The sequence below is a fragment of the Phoxinus phoxinus genome (genome assembly GCF_949152265.1).
Source record: "Phoxinus phoxinus genome assembly, chromosome: 4".
NCBI classification, from domain to species: Eukaryota; Metazoa; Chordata; class Actinopteri; order Cypriniformes; family Leuciscidae; genus Phoxinus; species Phoxinus phoxinus.
In genome coordinates, this window is record NC_136879.1 from 11,066,934 (window position 1) to 11,084,905 (window position 17,972).

General features: G+C 43.5%; 1 protein-coding gene across 1 annotated transcript; it reads right to left on the reverse strand.

Moving 5' to 3' along the window:
* Positions 1 to 12,020: 12,020 nt before the first annotated feature.
* Positions 12,021 to 15,269, reverse strand: LOC306997462 (uncharacterized protein; the record flags this gene model as incomplete). Its single annotated transcript, XM_079610767.1, has 3 exons — positions 12,021 to 12,044; positions 13,674 to 14,851; positions 14,987 to 15,269. 3 exons carry the CDS (start codon positions 15,267 to 15,269, stop codon positions 12,021 to 12,023), a joined length of 1,485 nt encoding a protein of 494 aa, XP_079466893.1.
* Between the last annotated feature and the right edge of the window lie 2,703 nt (positions 15,270 to 17,972).

A 17,972-nucleotide genomic window follows, 5' to 3' on the forward strand; every position in this document is an offset into this window, starting at 1 on the left:
TAGGGCCTACATTTGGACACATCGAGAGATTTATCCCTAAAAGTATTTTGCCTTTGCCTGCTCATCAGGCTCACTCTCCATAGGAAAGACAGAACATTTAACACCTATAGTCCTGAACCCCCTAAACCCCCCACAGGCTGAGTTTGAGACCGACTTAAAACAAAGAGAAGTCGCAATTCACACTTAATTCTAGACCAGTGATTCTCAACTCCAGTCCTCGGGACCCCCATGACCCCCACGACTTTTCAGCAGAGTACATACGGGCAAGGCCACAGGCCCCGATGGCATCCCAGCCTTTCTGTTTAAAAGCTGTGCAGAAGAACTAACAATGGCATGGTGCCCTATTTTCCAACAGTCGTTATATACTCACACTGTCCCAGCTCTGTGGAAGAAATCAGTCAGAACTCCACTGCCTAAAAAAACAGGCGCCTCAGAGAAGAATGACTTTCGTCCCATAGCTCTAACCTCGATTGTAATGAAATGTTTTGAAAAATTTGTTGTGTCTGTAGTCATGAAGGATATAGAGTCAAAGCTAGATGTGTGCCAGTTCGCCTATAAGCAAGAACGCAGCACGGATGACACAATCCTTTGCATCTCGCACCTTATTTCTAAACACCTTGAAAACATAAAAGCTTATGCTAGAGTCTTGTTTGTCGATTTTAGCTCAGCTTTTAATACAGTGCAAACTCATGTACTTTTAGAGAAGCTTAAAAACATGAATGTTAATACTATCTTAATTAAATGGTTTTATTCTTTTTTAACTAACAGGGCACAGCAAGTGAAGGTCAATAGGACGCTATCAGAGATCAAATACTGTAACACAGGAGTTCCTCAGGGTTGCGTTGTATCACCAATAGCCTATTGTCACAAAGCAGAAGGAGACGAACAGGTAACGTAAATAGAGTTTTATTCAACAGTAAACTCAATGGTAAAGGTAGCAGGTGAGTAACCGGAAGTAAACAGTTTCTGATGTGTAGATGATGAAAGTGGTCTCTTATCTGCTGCAGGTTTGGAGATTGGTGAAGGATCCAGATGGCTGAAGGCGGACAGAAGAAGCCGGGTGGCTGACTGAAGAAGACGGAAGAAGACCCAGGTCGAAGTATGATGAAGGTAAGTAGTCCGTTCGGAATCAGGTAGGTGTTTAGCGATCTCAGTAATGGAGTCAGGTTTGTCGCTAGTACAACGACGAGACCAGACAACTGGCAGAGTGAAGGTGTGTGGTTTATGAAGGGATCTGGTGATGCGGGATGATGACGTGCAGGTGGTGAAGACAGGTGATGGTGATTAGTACTCAGGGGATTGAGAACGAGTGGGCGGAGTGATGATGTCTGGTGTTGATGACGGTGTCTCCGTTACACCTATTATTAATGCAGACAAACAAACAAGCAAAAATGTTTTATATGTTTATCCTATATAGGCTAAAGAGTTCTTAAAAACATGGTTTTAAGCAAGGTGCGATTTGCCAGGGGGACGGGGATTTCCTTCTGGTCTAAACATCCCTGCTTCTGCTGAATTATTTTAATCCCCCCTCCCTCCACAGTAATCAATGCTATAAATTACTTCACCAATAGACCATTTAAAATATATAATGTAAAGATATGCAACAGGCACGTTTAAACGACAAACAATAAAATCAGAACCAGTTTCAGTTACGTTCATGGTTCCAGTGGCCTTAATGCATGCATGGCTTTTCAAAATGTCTCAGAGTGTTTTTTTTTTTTTATGAAATATTGAAGTTTATAATTAACTATTATGGCACACCATGCCGAGTGGCGCTATCCATTGTTCTAAAGTCGGGTTTTATTCTGGCATGTTGAATTAGTGTTCGACAAACGCGGCGGCGCGTTCATTTGGATTTATTTTTCTCATAACAGCTAAAATAACTTAGGCCCTATAGGCTACTCCGTATTTTTTTTTAGTCATACAGATAAAAGTAGAGTAGCCTACATCGTTCAAAACTGTAAACTTGTATTCATATTAGGCTAACGACAAAAGTTTATCTGTCGTCTCTGTCTCCGTGAACTGCACGTCACAAAAATGAACCGAAAGCCATTTGCCTCCGCTCAGTCACGATAAGAAATCGGCTGTCTAAAGCCTTTAAATGTCTAAATATTTAATAAATGTTATCTGATCAGGTTATACGTATGAAACCGAGAGGTGCAGAGGATCTTCTCAGACATGTTTAGCTATAATGTGAGTGCTTCCCAATGAGGAACGGACAAGGGTAAAAATCTCGCTATAATTATATGTCTAGGCTAAAGATAATTTATTCGTCGAAATGTTGCGATATTGTTTCATTTAAGTTATTTATATTTATATATTTATGTTATTTAGTTTAGCAGCAGCACCACAAAGCACTGTGATTCGATATATATATATATATATATATATATATATATATATATATATATTAGGGTGCATCAAAAAACACAATTCTTGAATTTTGATATGGCTGGGTGCTAAAAGTGTTCCAATATATGTAGAAACAACACATGCAAAATATTTTTCCAGTACATGATGATTTAGGGGTGCCACCGCACATCTGTTTTTGTTGGATAAAGTGGTTAACAGTGCTCAATGGTCGCCATGGAGATCTGAGGTAAACAATACTACAGCTCAAAGAAACTGAGGTGATCTTTCTGTGTTGGGTGAAATAAACCTAAAATTCTCGGGACAGCAGCATGTGTCCAAATTTTAATCTTAACCGTTCTATTTCATCGGAAACGATCTGTAAACAGGGCTTTAAGTGTAAAATACCAAACTTACCCTTTCAGCTTAACATCAAAAGTATTCTAGAGTGGACAATGTCATATTCAGAGTATAGATGTCTCATGTTTATTGAGAGTAGCATTGTAGTTGTTACAGTAAATTAACATTTTAAATACCGGTACAAGTATATTTGCAAGCACAGTTAGCTACTCTGTAGTGATGTAACTGTAAGTTATGATGACTACCATAGTGTTGTACAGCTAAAATTTGAGGCTTATGCAAGAATGGTTTATCATAATTAAGTGATATTAAGTATGGTAAGATATGATTTTAAACACTATCCTTGAGCTTGTATCCTTTTCATTCTCAGGCACTACACAACACAACCCACCCCAGGATCCAGCTCTCCTAAGATGTTGCCCTCACCAACTGGTGCCTGCCAGACAAGCAGTCGCAGCCTGGTCTTTGGTCTGGGCCCCAGCATCACCGGTGAGGATGGCATCATCACCGGTGCCAAACTGCCAACTGGTCGTCAGATTTTACGCTGCATGCTTGCCAAGAAACCTGGTGCAAATGGAGCGTTGTCGCAGTTCGAGGCAGCCAAGGTTGTCCTGGAGCAGGTGCGGCCATTTTACAAGAAAGCCAACATCCCAATGGTGAGCGACAAGCGTGCGTGCCACAAGATGGTAGACTTAGTCGATGCTAACAACAAGCTGCGGAAAATCTCCCAGGCCAAGCGCTCCAGTGAGACTACAGTGAAACAATTGGAGAAAATGGACTGCAGACTTGATGCCACATATCCGCTGTGGCCTCCAAATATTGAAAAGCTGATTGATAACCCAGAGGACCTAGCTTTCTTGGCCAGCATGAAGACTGACAGAGTGGCCACATTTGGTGTATTGGACAAAAAGCTACATCTAAAGGTGAAGCGGCGAGAGGAGCGTCAAGCTGCTGCAGCAGCCAGGCAGTCCCGCTGTGAAAAGGAGCTGGAGGAGATGACGGCAATGTCCAGCTTGGAGTCGGAGAGTGATGAGGAGTCTGAGGAGGATACTAACACAGTCTATCCACCATCTGAGGGCGAACCATCCCACAGGCATAAGAAGACTGGAACAAACGTCTTCATTCCACATGACATCCTTAGCCGACCAAGTGTCGTGTCACTGGCTACAAGGTTGAAGATGTCACCAATGCAACAGGCTGCCTTCACGCGTGGCCTTGTTGCAGAGTCAGGCGGTGAATGTACACATCTCTCTGCATCTTACGCAACAGCTGACCGAGCAAGACGCCAAGTGCTGGAGACAATCAGTGAGGAACAGCACAAGCAGTGGACACCACCTCCATTGTGCACCCTACACTGGGATGGCAAGTTAACACCAATGCTCAGCAATGTGCACCAGTTGGAGGAGCGTCTTACAGTGGTGGTTGGAGATGCAGAACGGCTGAAACTGCTTGGTGTCCCGGCGTATAAGAAGCAGACCAATGAGCCATGTGGAGTGATCATTGCCCGGTTGACATGCAAGTTGCTGCAGGACTGGTGCTGCGCTGACCAGGTTGTCAACATGGCATTTGACACCACTGCGTCAAACACCGTCCATCTCACAGCAGCCTGCATTTCCATACAGCTCTCACTGGGCCGACCACTGCTTTGGTCCGGGTGCCGGCACCACATTGGCGAGGTCCTCCTGAACCAGGTTTTCACAGACCTGAAGGTGGATTCATCACGCTCGCCACCTTGTTCACACGTCTGAGAGAGAAATGGAACCTGTTACCACAAGAATCAAGCAGCCAATGGTCCCGCTACATTCCTGGCAACACCGAGCAACCACTCCTGGGCAATTTACGTGCTGAACTTGTCAGGTGCGCAAAAGAAGTCACTGACCACAAGCGAGGTGACTACCATGAGTTTGTGCAGCTGTGTCTTGTGTTTCTGGATGCAGATGGTGAAGAGCAGACTGCAGTGACTTTCCAACGACCAGGAGCGCTCCACAAGGCACGATGGATGGCCAAGCTGCTCTATACTCTCAAGCTGGCTTTGATGGAGCAGCACATCGCATTGCTCCCCCAGGGCACAATCACCACACGGCAGCAGGTCCCGAAGATTCCGGCATTTGCCATTTTCATTTCACACATCTATGCAAAGTGGTGGTTGACCTGCGAGAAAGCTGTAGATGCTGCCTGGAATGACCTGACACTCTACCACCATCTGCAGGCATACAAGGCTGTAGATGAAGGCATTGCAGCATCAGCGACCAAAGCGCTGGAGAGACATCGCTGGTACCTGACAGGTGAGATGCTACCCCTGGCTCTCTTCAGCAGCAAGGTGCCCAATGATGAAAAGCGTGCACTTGCCAGAGCGATCTTGGAGCACAAGCCCGCTGATCTCCCCATGCACATCCCTGAGCAGCGCTTTGGCACTGGCTTTGGCAAGCCAAAGTTCCCCACCCTCTTGCCAACCACCAGCTTGGCTGACCTCGCCAATAAGGATTGCTGGTTTGGGATGCACCAGCTGCACATTGATCCAGAATTTATGTCTCTCGATGTGAAGGAATGGGCGACCAATGCTGCGTTCAAAAAAAGTGAGGTCAATGTACGTGCAATGAACGTGGTCAATGACTGTGCCGAGCGTGGCGTTAAGCTCACATCCGACTTCGTCGCAGTGGCAAGGAAGGAGCAGCACCTGCAGAATGTGCTGCAGGCAGTTGAACATGACCGCAACCAACAGCCAAACCTTCGCCGCTGCAAACGCAAGCTAATCCCTGAATAGGACGGTTACTCATGAGTGGAGGGTGGGGAAACATTTCTGGGGGGAGACGCACTGGCTAGGTTCAGAGTTCAGGTTCCATTTCCTCCCTCATTCTCCCTGGTGGTGTTGCTCAGTGGAGCAGACTCTGGCACAGACTGAGCAATTAAGTTTAAAGTTTAGTTAGTGTCAGCCATTAGGCCCTGTTAGTTGCCAGTGAGTTAGCCACTAGAGAGGGTTTGTTCTTTTAAGAGTGTCAGTATCGCCCCTTGTTTTTAACAATAAAGTCAATTAAACGTTATATGTGTGTCCGACATTCATCACTGCTGCACAAAATTCCCATTGACCTCCATTCATTTTGTCTATAGGACAAATTAATGGAGAATCTTGAAAGTTGAATTCTGAGAAATGCCCAAGGTGCCCAAAGGGCAAACAAATAACTTTTACTTTGATAACCCTATAAAACATGTTACTGTGTAAAATACTCAACATTTCCAGGTCAACCTTTTGGCAATTAGACTAAAAATTGCAATTTTTTTTACATTTTGCCCAAGTTCATGTGTTAGGTGGCACCCCTAAATCTCAATGGAATTCCTCAAAACTTTGCAAAAGTCATTTTTATGTTTATTGGAACAAACTGCAATGCCAGCCAAATTGATATTTTGAAATTAAAATTTCCCATTCAAATTTGATGCACCCTAATATATATATATATATATATATATATATATATATATATATATATATATATTAGGGGTGCACCGAAATTTCGGTTGCCGAAAATTTCGGCCGAAAATGGCATTATCGGTTTCGGGCCGAAATAAAAAAGCCAGCCGAAAATGTCAACTGAAAATGAATGTCAACCGCGCCCCTCCCATCCGCACGCAAGCGCTTGGGTTTCACTCACGGTCGAGCTGTTATCACTCGTCACCCACCCCTCCCCTCCGTGCTCAAGCAGGTTTCACTCATGGTCGAGCTGTTTGCACGCGTCTGCACAGATTGAGCATGTCAGTGGTATGGTATTTTAAAGTTTCAGATGAGGACAACCAGCGCCGCCGCTTCCACCACGCGCATCATGCGCTGTGAGTAGGGCACCAAGAGCTGAGAGGGCACCAAAAAATTGCGTAATGAAAAATCAATAATTATAATGCCGATATTATTTCAGTATAGTAATATATAGTAATATATCAGATACTGAAATTAATCTTCCAAACTATATCCTATATAGATCTGATAGGAGTTCCAGAGGTGGGGGTGTGGCTATATATGTTTCCTCTGAGCTCGTATCTGAGTTTACCATACCTACAGTTGAGCCTCTACACTTTGAATGTGTTTTTGTTAAAATAATTTTTCATGAAAATAAAAGCTTAATTATCGGGAGCATATACAGACCACCCTCTTCGCCAGCTGAAACTTTTGATCACCTGATATCCACTATTAACTCAATTTCCTGTAATAATGAAATTATTTTACTTGGGGATTTCAATAAAAACTGGTTAGATAAAACATCTGATAAAGTGAAACATTTATTTAGTAATTTAAATATTTCACAATTAATTAAGGAACCAACTCGTATCACTCCTACATCTCAATCCTTGCTTGACTGGATACTTGTTTCACATCCAGATAGATTTCTAAGGGCAGGTGTTATGTCTGATTGCTTTAGTGATCACTCGATAGTATATTGTGTATGGAAGATCAAATTACCTAAATCACCACCAAGACTTATCAAAATTAGACAATATAAGAAACTGAATCCAAATTTATTTTTTAATGATCTGATCGCTATAAATTGGGACAGATACCAACTTATACCTAATGTTCAAGACGCATGGGATTTCCTCTATACCGAGTTTATTAAAGTTCTGGATAAACATGCTCCTTGGAAATCTGTCCTGGTCAAGGGTAAACACCTCCCTTGGATTGACCCTGAACTTATTAGTCTCTTTAGGCAGAGGGATAAAGCATGGTCAATTTTTCGGAGTACAAGGTCTAAAGTAGATTGGGAAATATACAGGCAGCTGAGAAATATGAGTAAGACTAAAACCCGTAATGCAAAATCCAACTACTATAAGGATAGCCTCAGTAATGATTTTAAGAATCCAAAACAATTCTGGAAAAAATTTAAAACTATTACTAATACATCAGAAAAACACTGTATTAACCAAATACGAGTGTTAAATACAATCCTACATGACTCTTTATCTATTGCGGAAGCATTTAATCATCATTTCTCTTCTGTTTGTTCTACTTTAATACCTGAATCTGATCTGGGTACTGTTTTTTTAAATAATACTTTGCCCAACCACAGTCCTTTTTATTTTAGGAAAATTCAACCAGATGAAGTGCAGAATGTCATAAATGAATTAAAAGGGAACAGTGGTGCTGGACTGGATGGTTTAGATAATAAGTTGATCAAACTAGCATCCCATATACTTATGTATCCACTTACTGATTTATTCAATCTCTCTTTGTCCTCATGCGAGTTACCAGCTATCTGGAAGTGCGCACGTGTGACGGGATAAATAATATAGGTCGAGAGTTCTTTAAATAAATCCTGCAATAATGGGATTGCGCTTCCTATTGGCTGCGCTAGTGGCGCTATAGGCCACTGTGTTCGAATGATCTGCAGCAGAGTTAAAGAGAACTGCTGTGGGTGAGTCGTTTCTGTGATAGCTCTGCACTAAAAGTTAAAAATATATAAATTCATCTCGAATGGTTGATAATTACTGGCGGGATTACTTATAATAGACACTGATTGATTTGTAAAGAGTGTTTTCTGTTCATATTTACGAGTATTTTGATCGTCTGTTTGGATGCATTCGACGATTGTGCTAACTGCGTCATTTTTCCATGTGCTTGCTAATGAGGTGAAATGTATTTTGAATAGGTGGAGCACTTTGAACAACATTACGATTCACCATCTCTCTTTTACTGCTCTGTGTGCAGGTAAATGTTTTATATAGTGTTTAATATTTCACTGTTCATGAAGTTGTATTTTTTTGTATTGTTAGGAAACATTTGGTACGAACTGTGTTTTATAACGTACGTAATTCATGGTTTTACTAAAAACACCATATGTTATTTCCACTGAATTCATGCAATTAAGAGTTATATTAAATGGATGATGTAAGCTGTGTAATCAGTGTTATACGATCACAAACCAAAAAGTTTAAGAAAGACAAGACAACATTGAATTGTTTACAAAATATGTAATTCTTTTGGAGAGATTATTACATTTCAGATTTGTTTTATTTTTGTTTACTGTTTTAAGTACAATATAATGTGAATGAGTAATGTTTACTGTGGTATTGAGTGTAGCAGAGTTAAAGAGAACTGCTGTGGGTGGAGCACTTTGAACAACATTACGATTCACCATCTCTCTTTTACTGCTCTGTGTGCAGGAAAATAAAGCCTGTTATCATCCACATTTCGTGTGTGTCTGAGTGCTAATGAAGGGTGAGACAAACCGGGTCGAGAGAGGAAACAAGACCCAAAGGTCACATTGGTGCCGTGACTCAGGACTTCAGTCGAGGTGGTCGAAGATCATCTGAACATCGGACCGGCGGGCCTGTCTTCATTCTTCATTGCACAGGACTTTCAGCTAAGCTTTACAGTTAAAAATAACACTGGAAAGAGACTCTTGCATAGACACTTTGATGTGGTTTGATTTTATTATTTAATTCGGGTATTACTGCATTCGTTGAATATTCTGTGGAAATATTATTTTCTCTTTTTTTTATTTTTTTTTATTGCCTGATTATGGATCACGCCAGGTTAACTGGATCTAGATATATGGGCACTCCAGTTAGTGTTGGTCGAGGGAGAGGTCTGTTAGCAACACCAATTCCTTTCCCAGACATTAGCAATGGTGTGGGGTTAGGAGCTAATGCGAGTCCTGCTCAAAATGCTAATGAGAACACTAGTCGTGTAAATTATAACAGTTCTGAAAGTACACAGCCAATTAGCACATCAACTCCAGTCCTTACTAGTGACATGATGAGTCAGATGGGTAGCATAGTACAGCAAGTAGGCCTGCAACTGGCGGACAGTATTCTTAAACATTTGAATATGCGCAGTCAGACTGATGTTACTTCTAGGCATACTCATAATAGCCCCAATGGTAGATACATGACTGAGCAAAGCTCCACATCGAGTGCATCGCAGATTCAAGTAGTACGCCAGAGGGAAGTTAAAGATCCTCCAATCTTCAGAGGCAACGCATCAGACACGGTTACACTTGATGAGTGGGTGGAGCTCATGAAAAATTTCATAAGGAAGGGACTTCTGCCTACTGAGGAGCAGGGTGAGGAAATTTTAATTCACTTGAGAGGCAAAGCCAAGGATGTTGTTAAAGTGGGGATGCTGTCTAGTGGTTTGAATGTCAGTACAGATCCTGATGCGATCTACACCATTTTACGGAAACATTTCAGTTGCCAAAAGTATTCTCCTATCCCATTGCAAGATTTCTATACTACTCTCCCAGAACCTCAAGAGGATCCCTTTGACTACTGGTTGCGTCTGAACCGTACTGCTGACATCACAGCTGAGTGTCTAAGACAGCAGGGTAAGGTACTGGACAATCAATTGATTGAAGTCACACGTATGTTCATTCGAAATTGTCCAAGTTCAGATCTAGCGCTGACATTTCGCTCAAAAACCATTGACAAATGGACGGCTTATGAAGTACAAGAGATCCTGAACGAGTATCATTCAGAGAAAAGTCTCAGAGTCACAGGACAAGGAAATAAGCCGACTGGATGTGAGCAGAAAGTTTCTGTGAATGAGATGAGGGTAACTCCTGGCCCCTGCCCAGTGACAACTGACCAGGATTCCCTTCAGTCAAAACAGTCAGAAAATATGGCTTTGGAAAAGGTGATCGGTATGCTGGAAAGAGTTCTGATGAGTAATAGTGGTAATGCACAGTTCAGCAAGGATTACAGGAAGAGAAACAGCATGTCTAAAATTCCAGGCTTGAATGAGACGCCATGCTTGGTGTGCAAGGACACCTCACATTCTGCTTTTACTCACTGTAAAGACAACAGGCTCTGTTTCCAGTGTTTTTCACCTGACCATCCCAGAAATCGATGCCCGAAAGAAAAGGAAGACTACGTCCGCAGGCAACCGACAGTCAAACTAGATGATCTACGTGTGAGGGAGGATCACGTAGATCTTGAGAGTGAAGCTCCCATTTCCAGTTTTGCTGATGTGAGGGATTGTGAGTCTTTATGTGACATGTTTAGTGATGTACCTTCGGACAAAACAGTCATCTTTCAGGGTGTTCAGAGAGTTCCAAGAGCTGATAGCTTGTTTTACACTTCCGTTTCAGTTGAGACTGATCTCATTCTCAAAGCTTTACTTGATAGTGGATCAATGGCGTGTACTCTTAGTGAGTCTGCCGAAGAACGGTTATTGAGAAGTAACCCAGACTTGACAAGCCAGTCAGCACAAGATATTGTCATTGTTGGTTGTGGTGGCCATCATGTTGCCCCTACGGCAATCTACAATCTTAAAGCTACTGTGTACGGCTGCTCCATGATAATTCCTGTTTTGGTTGTGCCTGGGCAGACTGAAGAGATGATTTTGGGTACAAATGTCTTAAAGAGACTGCTGATGCAGCTGAGAGAGACTGATGGTTACTGGAGGCTCATGTCTAAATCAAGCAACAATGAGAGTGATGAGTGCTGTATGTTTCTGTCCCTTTTCTCAAATGCCGAGAGGTGGAGAGGTGAATCCATACCTGAGAAAGTCGGTACTGTAAAGTTACAGAGGAGTGTGACGTTAGAGCCGCAGACTGAACATCTGGTTTGGGGTAAGCTACCTCAGTCTTCTGTCTTGTCGGTTGGCAGCACTGTTATCGTGGAACCAACTGAGTCCAGATCGAGACCAAGGCAAATTCTAGTCGGGAGGGTCATAACACCACTATGGGGAGATGGTTCTATCCCCTTGAAAGTCATTAACCCTACTGATCACAGAGTGGTGTTGAAGAGAAATGCAAAAATTGCTGACGTGTCACCTTGTATTGCAGTGCAAGATTTGCCTTTACCAACACAGATTCAGTCAAATCTACAGTGTACTGAGGAACATTTACCACCTAGATCCAGTGAAGAGATGAAGCGTGTCTTGAGTGAATTGGGCCTTGGTGAATTGGATTTGGAGTCATGTGAAGTATCAGCCCACTGGAAAGACAAGTTGTTATACCTTATTGAGAAGTATGAATCCGTGTTCTCAAGAGACAAAATGGATTGTGGAGAGGCCAAAGGCGTTGTCCATCGGATTAACCTCACTGACGATAGACCCTTCCGTTTTCCTTATAGGTGTATACCACCGAGCCAGTATGCAAAACTGCGGACAGCATTAAACGAGATGGAGGAAAAAGGAATTATCCGCAAGTCACACAGTGACTATGCGTCCCCTCTTGTTCTAGTATGGAAGAAGAATGGCGATCTCAGGATCTGCACTGACTTCAGATGGTTAAATGTGAGGACTGTCAGAGATGCCTACCCATTACCACATCAGTCCGATGTGTTGGCTGCCTTGGGTGGCAACACGTTTTTTTCTACCATGGATCTTACCTCAGGGTATTATAATGTTCCTGTAGAGGAAGAACACAAAAAGTACACTGCTTTCTCTTCCCCATTTGGTCTTCACGAGTATAACAGGCTTCCTCAGGGTCTCTCGAATAGCCCAGCCACTTTCATGAGAATGATGATGTCTATCTTTGGAGATGAGAATTTCAGCAGCGTTCTCTGTTACATTTACATTTACATTTATTCATTTAGCTGACGCTTTTATCCAAAGCGACTTACAAATGAGAAACAATAGAAGCAATTAAACTAGCAGTAGGACAACAATATGTAAGTGCTATGACCCTTCACAGTACAATCCAACGCAATTTTTTTTTTTTTTTTTTTTTTTTTTTTTTAGATAAGAAAGTGTTAGTAGTACTGGATTAAGTGCTCAAGTGCTGCCAAAAAAGATACGTCTTCAGCAGTTTCTTAAAGATGGCTACAGACTCAGCAGCTCTGGCTGAGCTAGGCAGATCATTCCACCAGCAGGGAACAGTCATGGTGAAGGTCCGAGAGAGAGATTTCGTGCCTCTTTGGGATGGCACCACCAGACGCCGCTCACTTGCAGAGCGCAAGTTTCTGGATGGCACATAAGTCTGTAGTAATGAGTTCAGGTACAAGGGAGCAGTGCCAGTGGTTGTTCTGTAGGCAAACGTCAGTGACTTGAATTTGATGCGAGCGGCAACCGGCAACCAGTGCAATTTCGTGAGGAGAGGAGTGACGTGTGCTCTCTTCGGCTCGTTGAAGACCACTCTAGCTGCAGCATTCTGAATCAGTTGCAGAGGTTTGACAGTGCAAGCTGGGAGACCAGCCAGGAGAGCATTACAATAGTCCAGTCTGGATAGAACAAGCGCCTGAACAAGGAGTTGTGTAGCATGCTCTGATAGGAAGGGCCTGATCCTTCTGATGTTGTACAAGGAAAATCTGCATGACCGGGCAGTGCTAGCAATGTGGTCTGTGAAATTCAATTGGTCATCAATTACAACTCCAAGGTTCCTGGCTGATCTTGATGGAGTTATGGATGAAGAGCCTAGCTGGATGGTGAAGTTGTGATTAAGTGCTGGGTTAGCCGGGATTACAAGTAGCTCTGTCTTCGCAAGGTTTAGTTGAAGGTGGTGATCCTTCATCCAGCCAGAGATGTCTGTCAGGCAGGCTGAGATGCGAGTGGCTACCGTCGGATCATCAGGCTGGAATGAGAGGTAGAGTTGTGTGTCATCAGCGTAGCAGTGGTAGGAAAAGCCATGTTTCTGAATCACAGATCCTAGTGATGTCATGTAGATGGAGAAGAGAAGTGGTCCAAGCACTGAGCCCTGAGGCACACCAGTAGCTAGATGTAGGGTTTTAGACACCTCACCCCTCCACGACACCCTAAAGGACCTACCTGAGAGGTAAGACTTGAACCACTGGAGTGCAGTTCCCGAGATGCCCTTCCTCTTCAGGATTGACAGGAGGATCTGGTGGTTAACTGTGTCAAAGGCAGCAGACAGATCCAGCAGGATGAGAACTGAGGATTTGGAAGCGGCTCTTGCAAGTCTTAGTGCTTCGATTACTGAGAGCAGAGCAGTCTCAGTTGAGTGTCCGCTTTTGAAGCCAGACTGATTGTTGTCCAAGAGGTTGTTCTGCGTAAGAAAGGAGGAGATCTGGTTGAAAACAACTCGTTCAAGTGTCTTTGCGACAAATGGAAGGAGGGATACCGGTCTGTAGTTTTCTAGATGTGCTGGATTTAGAGTGGGTTTCTTAAGCAGTGGGGTTACCCGAGCCTGCTTGAATGCTGTGGGAAATGTGCCAGTGTGAAGAGAGGCGTTTATGATGTGTGTGAGTGCGGGTACAACAGAGGAAGAAATAGCTTGAAGTAGGTTAGTGGGAATAGGGTCGAGCGGACAGGTAGTAGGGCGACTGGAAAGAAGGAGTTTTGAGACTTCTGTCTCTGAAAGCAAGGAGAATGAGGATAGAGTCTGTGTGTTAGCTGCTAAAATGTGTGTGTTAGTTTGTGGATTGGTAAATTGTCCGCTGATGGTGGTTGTTTTATTTATGAAGAATGTTGCAAAATCGTCAGCTGTTAGGGTTGACGAAGGAGGAGGAGGAGGAGGGTTAAGAAGAGAGGAGAAGGTTTTGAAGAGCTTGCGAGAGTCAGAAGAATTGTTAATTTTGTTGTGATAGTAAGTAGTTTTAGCAGTAGATATGTTAGCAGAGAAGGAAGAGAGGAGGGATTGATAAAGACCAAGGTCAGTAGGATCTTTGGATTTGCGCCACTTCCTCTCTGCACCCCTGAGTTTCAAACGATGTTCACGAAGAACATCAGATAACCAGGGGGCAGAGGGAGTGGCGCGGGCTGGCCTGGTGGAGAGAGGGCAGAAGTTGTCCAAGCAGGATGTTAAAGTGGAGAAAAGAGTATCAGTTGCATTGTTAGTATCTAGTGCTGAGAGCTGGTCTGGAGGAGGAAGTGTGGATGAGACCAAAGAGGATAGGCAAGAGGGTGAGAGTGAGCGTAGGTTACGCCGAAAGGTGACCTGTGGAGGAGTGTGTGTTGTGTTCTGGGGCAGATTGAGATTGAGAGTGAGGAGGAAGTGATCTGAGGTGTGCAGTGGAGTGACTAGAGTATGGTCAGTGGAGCAGTAGCGTGTGTAAATAAGGTCCAGTTTGTTACCTGATTTATGAGTAGCTGTAGTAGATACTAGTTTGAGGTCGAATGAGGCAAGCAGAGTGTGGAAATCAGCAGCTTGAGGTTTTTCAAGGTGGATGTTGAAGTCTCCAAGAACTATGAGAGGAGTACCATCCTCGGGGAAGGATGAGAGTAGTACATCGAGCTCTTCTAAGAAACTGCCAAGCTGACCTGGGGGACGATATACAACTACACAATGGATTTTAATAGGACTAGTGATGGTAATAGAATGTGATTCAAATGAGCTGTTACACATGGGTGGTAGATTATTAAATTTCCAATCGTTTGAGATGAGCAGACCAGTACCTCCACCCCTTCCAGTCAGACGAGGGGTGTGTGAGAAAGTGAATTTAGTGGAGAGGGCAGCCAATGTGGCAGTGTCCTCTGGTCTGATCCAGGTCTCAGTCAGGGCCAGAAGGCTGAGACCTAAATGACTAGAAATAGATGTAATGAAATCAGCTTTGTTTACTGCAGATTGGCAATTCCAGAGAGCAATAGGAAATGAAAAAATTGTACTAGAAGACATTGGAAGGGTACGCAGGTTGTTAGGATTGGAATGCCTCTGACGTGTGGCATTGGATTTACGCATGTTAGTAATAGTAGGGATTAGAAGACACATGGTGTAAGAGCTCACAAATAGAAAGATCAGGTGAAAGTTGATTAGAAAAGAGAGGAAACGATAAAACAAATAATGAGAAATTACTACTCAAGTGCTTTGCCGGTGTCCTTGCTCGGTGGAGTCGCACAGGTAGAGTCGTTGGTCTTTACACTCTTCGGTCTTCACACGATGAGGGCTTCACGCCGCCGCGACCGCTGCCGCGGAGCACTAAGCCTATTTATACACGCCTAATACCTGATTGTTTAATACAGCTGGCCACGCCCACTGTTTAGCCACGCGAAACTCAAAAGTCACGACACAAACAAATGCCACGTGCGCGTGCGTTTTACCAGAGTAAAACACAGCAAACAAACACAAAGTTTCCTAGCAACAAAGAACCGCGCTAAAATCGACTGAGAAAAGTAAACACTCACACACAGATGTCTTCTCTTGCTGTTCAACTGCTTCTTCTGACCACTTCTATTGACTAGCTGTTTTTAAATGCTTAACTGGCTTATGGCCACGCCCACTGTTTAGCCACGCGAAACTCAAAAGTCACGACACAAACAAATGCCACGTGCGCGTGCGTTTTACCAGAGTAAAACACAGCAAACAAACACAAAGTTTCCTAGCAACAAAGAACCGCGCTAAAATCGACTGAGAAAAGTAAACACTCACACACAGATGTCTTCTCTTGCTGTTCAACTGCTTCTTCTGACCACTTCTATTGACTAGCTGTTTTTAAATGCTTAACTGGCTTATGGCCTACCCACTGTTTAGCCACGCGAAACTCAAAAGTCACGACACAAACAAATGCCACGTGCGCGTGCGTTTTACCAGAGTAAAACACAGCAAACAAACACAAAGTTTCCTAGCAACAAAGAACCGCGCTAAAATCGACTGAGAAAAGTAAACACTCACACACAGATGTCTTCTCTTGCTGTTCAACTGCTTCTTCTGTTATCTTGACGATTTGATGGTGTTTGCCCCATCTGAGGCAGTCGCTCTTCAACGCCTCGAAATGGTTCTCTTGCGGTTGACACATCACAATCTAAAGTTGGCTCCTAGGAAATGTTTTCTCTTGAGACGATCTGTGAAATTCCTTGGACACATTGTCTGTGAGGAAGGGATTAAGACTGATCCTGGTAAAGTTGAGGCCATTAACAATATCACAGCATCTGAGTTGATGGAATCTGATGGAAAAACCCCATGTCAAAAAAAGATCAGGTCCTTTCTTGGAATGGTTCTATATTATCAACATTTTATTGAAGGATGTTCAGCAAAAGCTAAGCCTCTATTCAAATTGACATCAGGTGCAGTCAAACAGACTCCTGTCATGAAAGGACGGAAACCAAGGAAGAAAGTCAGTTACCTCAAACTTTCCCCAGCTGATTGGACAACTGATTGTGAGGAAGCTTTGCACACCCTGAAACTAGAACTAACAAGAAATGTGACATTGGCTCATCCAGACTTTGACCAACATTTCATTCTGGCTGTAGATGCATCTTTTGACGGAGTAGGAGCTGTATTGTCGCAAGTTCTGCCTGGTGAAGAGATTGCCAGACCCGTAGCCTTTGCGAGTAGAACTCTGTCTCGCTCGCAAATGAACTATCCAGCTCACAGATTAGAGTTCTTTGCTTTAAAGTGGGCTATCTGTGAGAAGTTTAGCCATTGGCTGAGAGGACGGCACTTTACGGCATGGACCGATAATAATCCTCTGACATATATTCTGACTAAGCCACGGCTTGATGCATGTGAGCAGAGGTGGGTGGCAAAACTAGCTTCATACAGTTTTGATCTGAAGTATGTCCCGGGAACAAAAAATGTTGTTGCGGATGCTTTGAGTCGTGAGCCGTTTGTCCAGTCTTGTATAGGCCATCGTCTTATCACGGAACCTTACCTGTCTCTCTTGAAGGATGTCAGTGGTGTTGTTGACAATTCTGTCCAGGATGCTTTCAAATGCACAAGTAATCATCAAGTCGTGCAGAAGGGTGGCAAAGATTCTTGTGACCCAAAAAGTGATGGACTCTTGTCTCCAGGTTCTTCTGGGAGCGAAGAAGTTTCTGCGGTGTTGGCAGCACATTCTACTGGCGGCTTGAGTGAAGTACTGGGGACGGTGCCAGCCATCGCACCACCGCAACAGTTAAGCCCTCCGTTACAGCACAGTACCATTGTTCAGGAGCAGGAGTTGGATAGCACCTTGTGTCGGATTCGCTACTACATTGAGAGATGTCAGAGACCATCTAAGAAAGATCAAGCCAAGGAATCCAAAAGTGTGCGGAGATTGTTGAAACACCAAGATAAACTGGTCATCTGTGACGGTGTGCTGTATAAGGTGAAGAGAGATCCGAAGCTGAACAAGAAACTGTACCTGTTTGTTGTACCTGTTTCCTTAAAAGCACAAGTTCTTCAGGGAATCCATGATGCAGCAGGACATCAAGGTCGTAGTAGAACACTGTCATTAGCGAGACAACGATTCTTCTGGATTGGAATGAGGAAAGATGTTGATGATCATGTGATGAATTGTTGTCGCTGTGTGGTTGGTAAAACTTCAGAACCCAATGCTTGTGCTCCGTTAGCCAGTATCCACACATCAGAGCCACTTGAGCTGGTCTGCATCGACTTTTGGTCGGCAGAGCTCAGAGAAGGAAAGTCGGTGGACGTGTTGATCGTGACAGATCATTTTACAAAAAT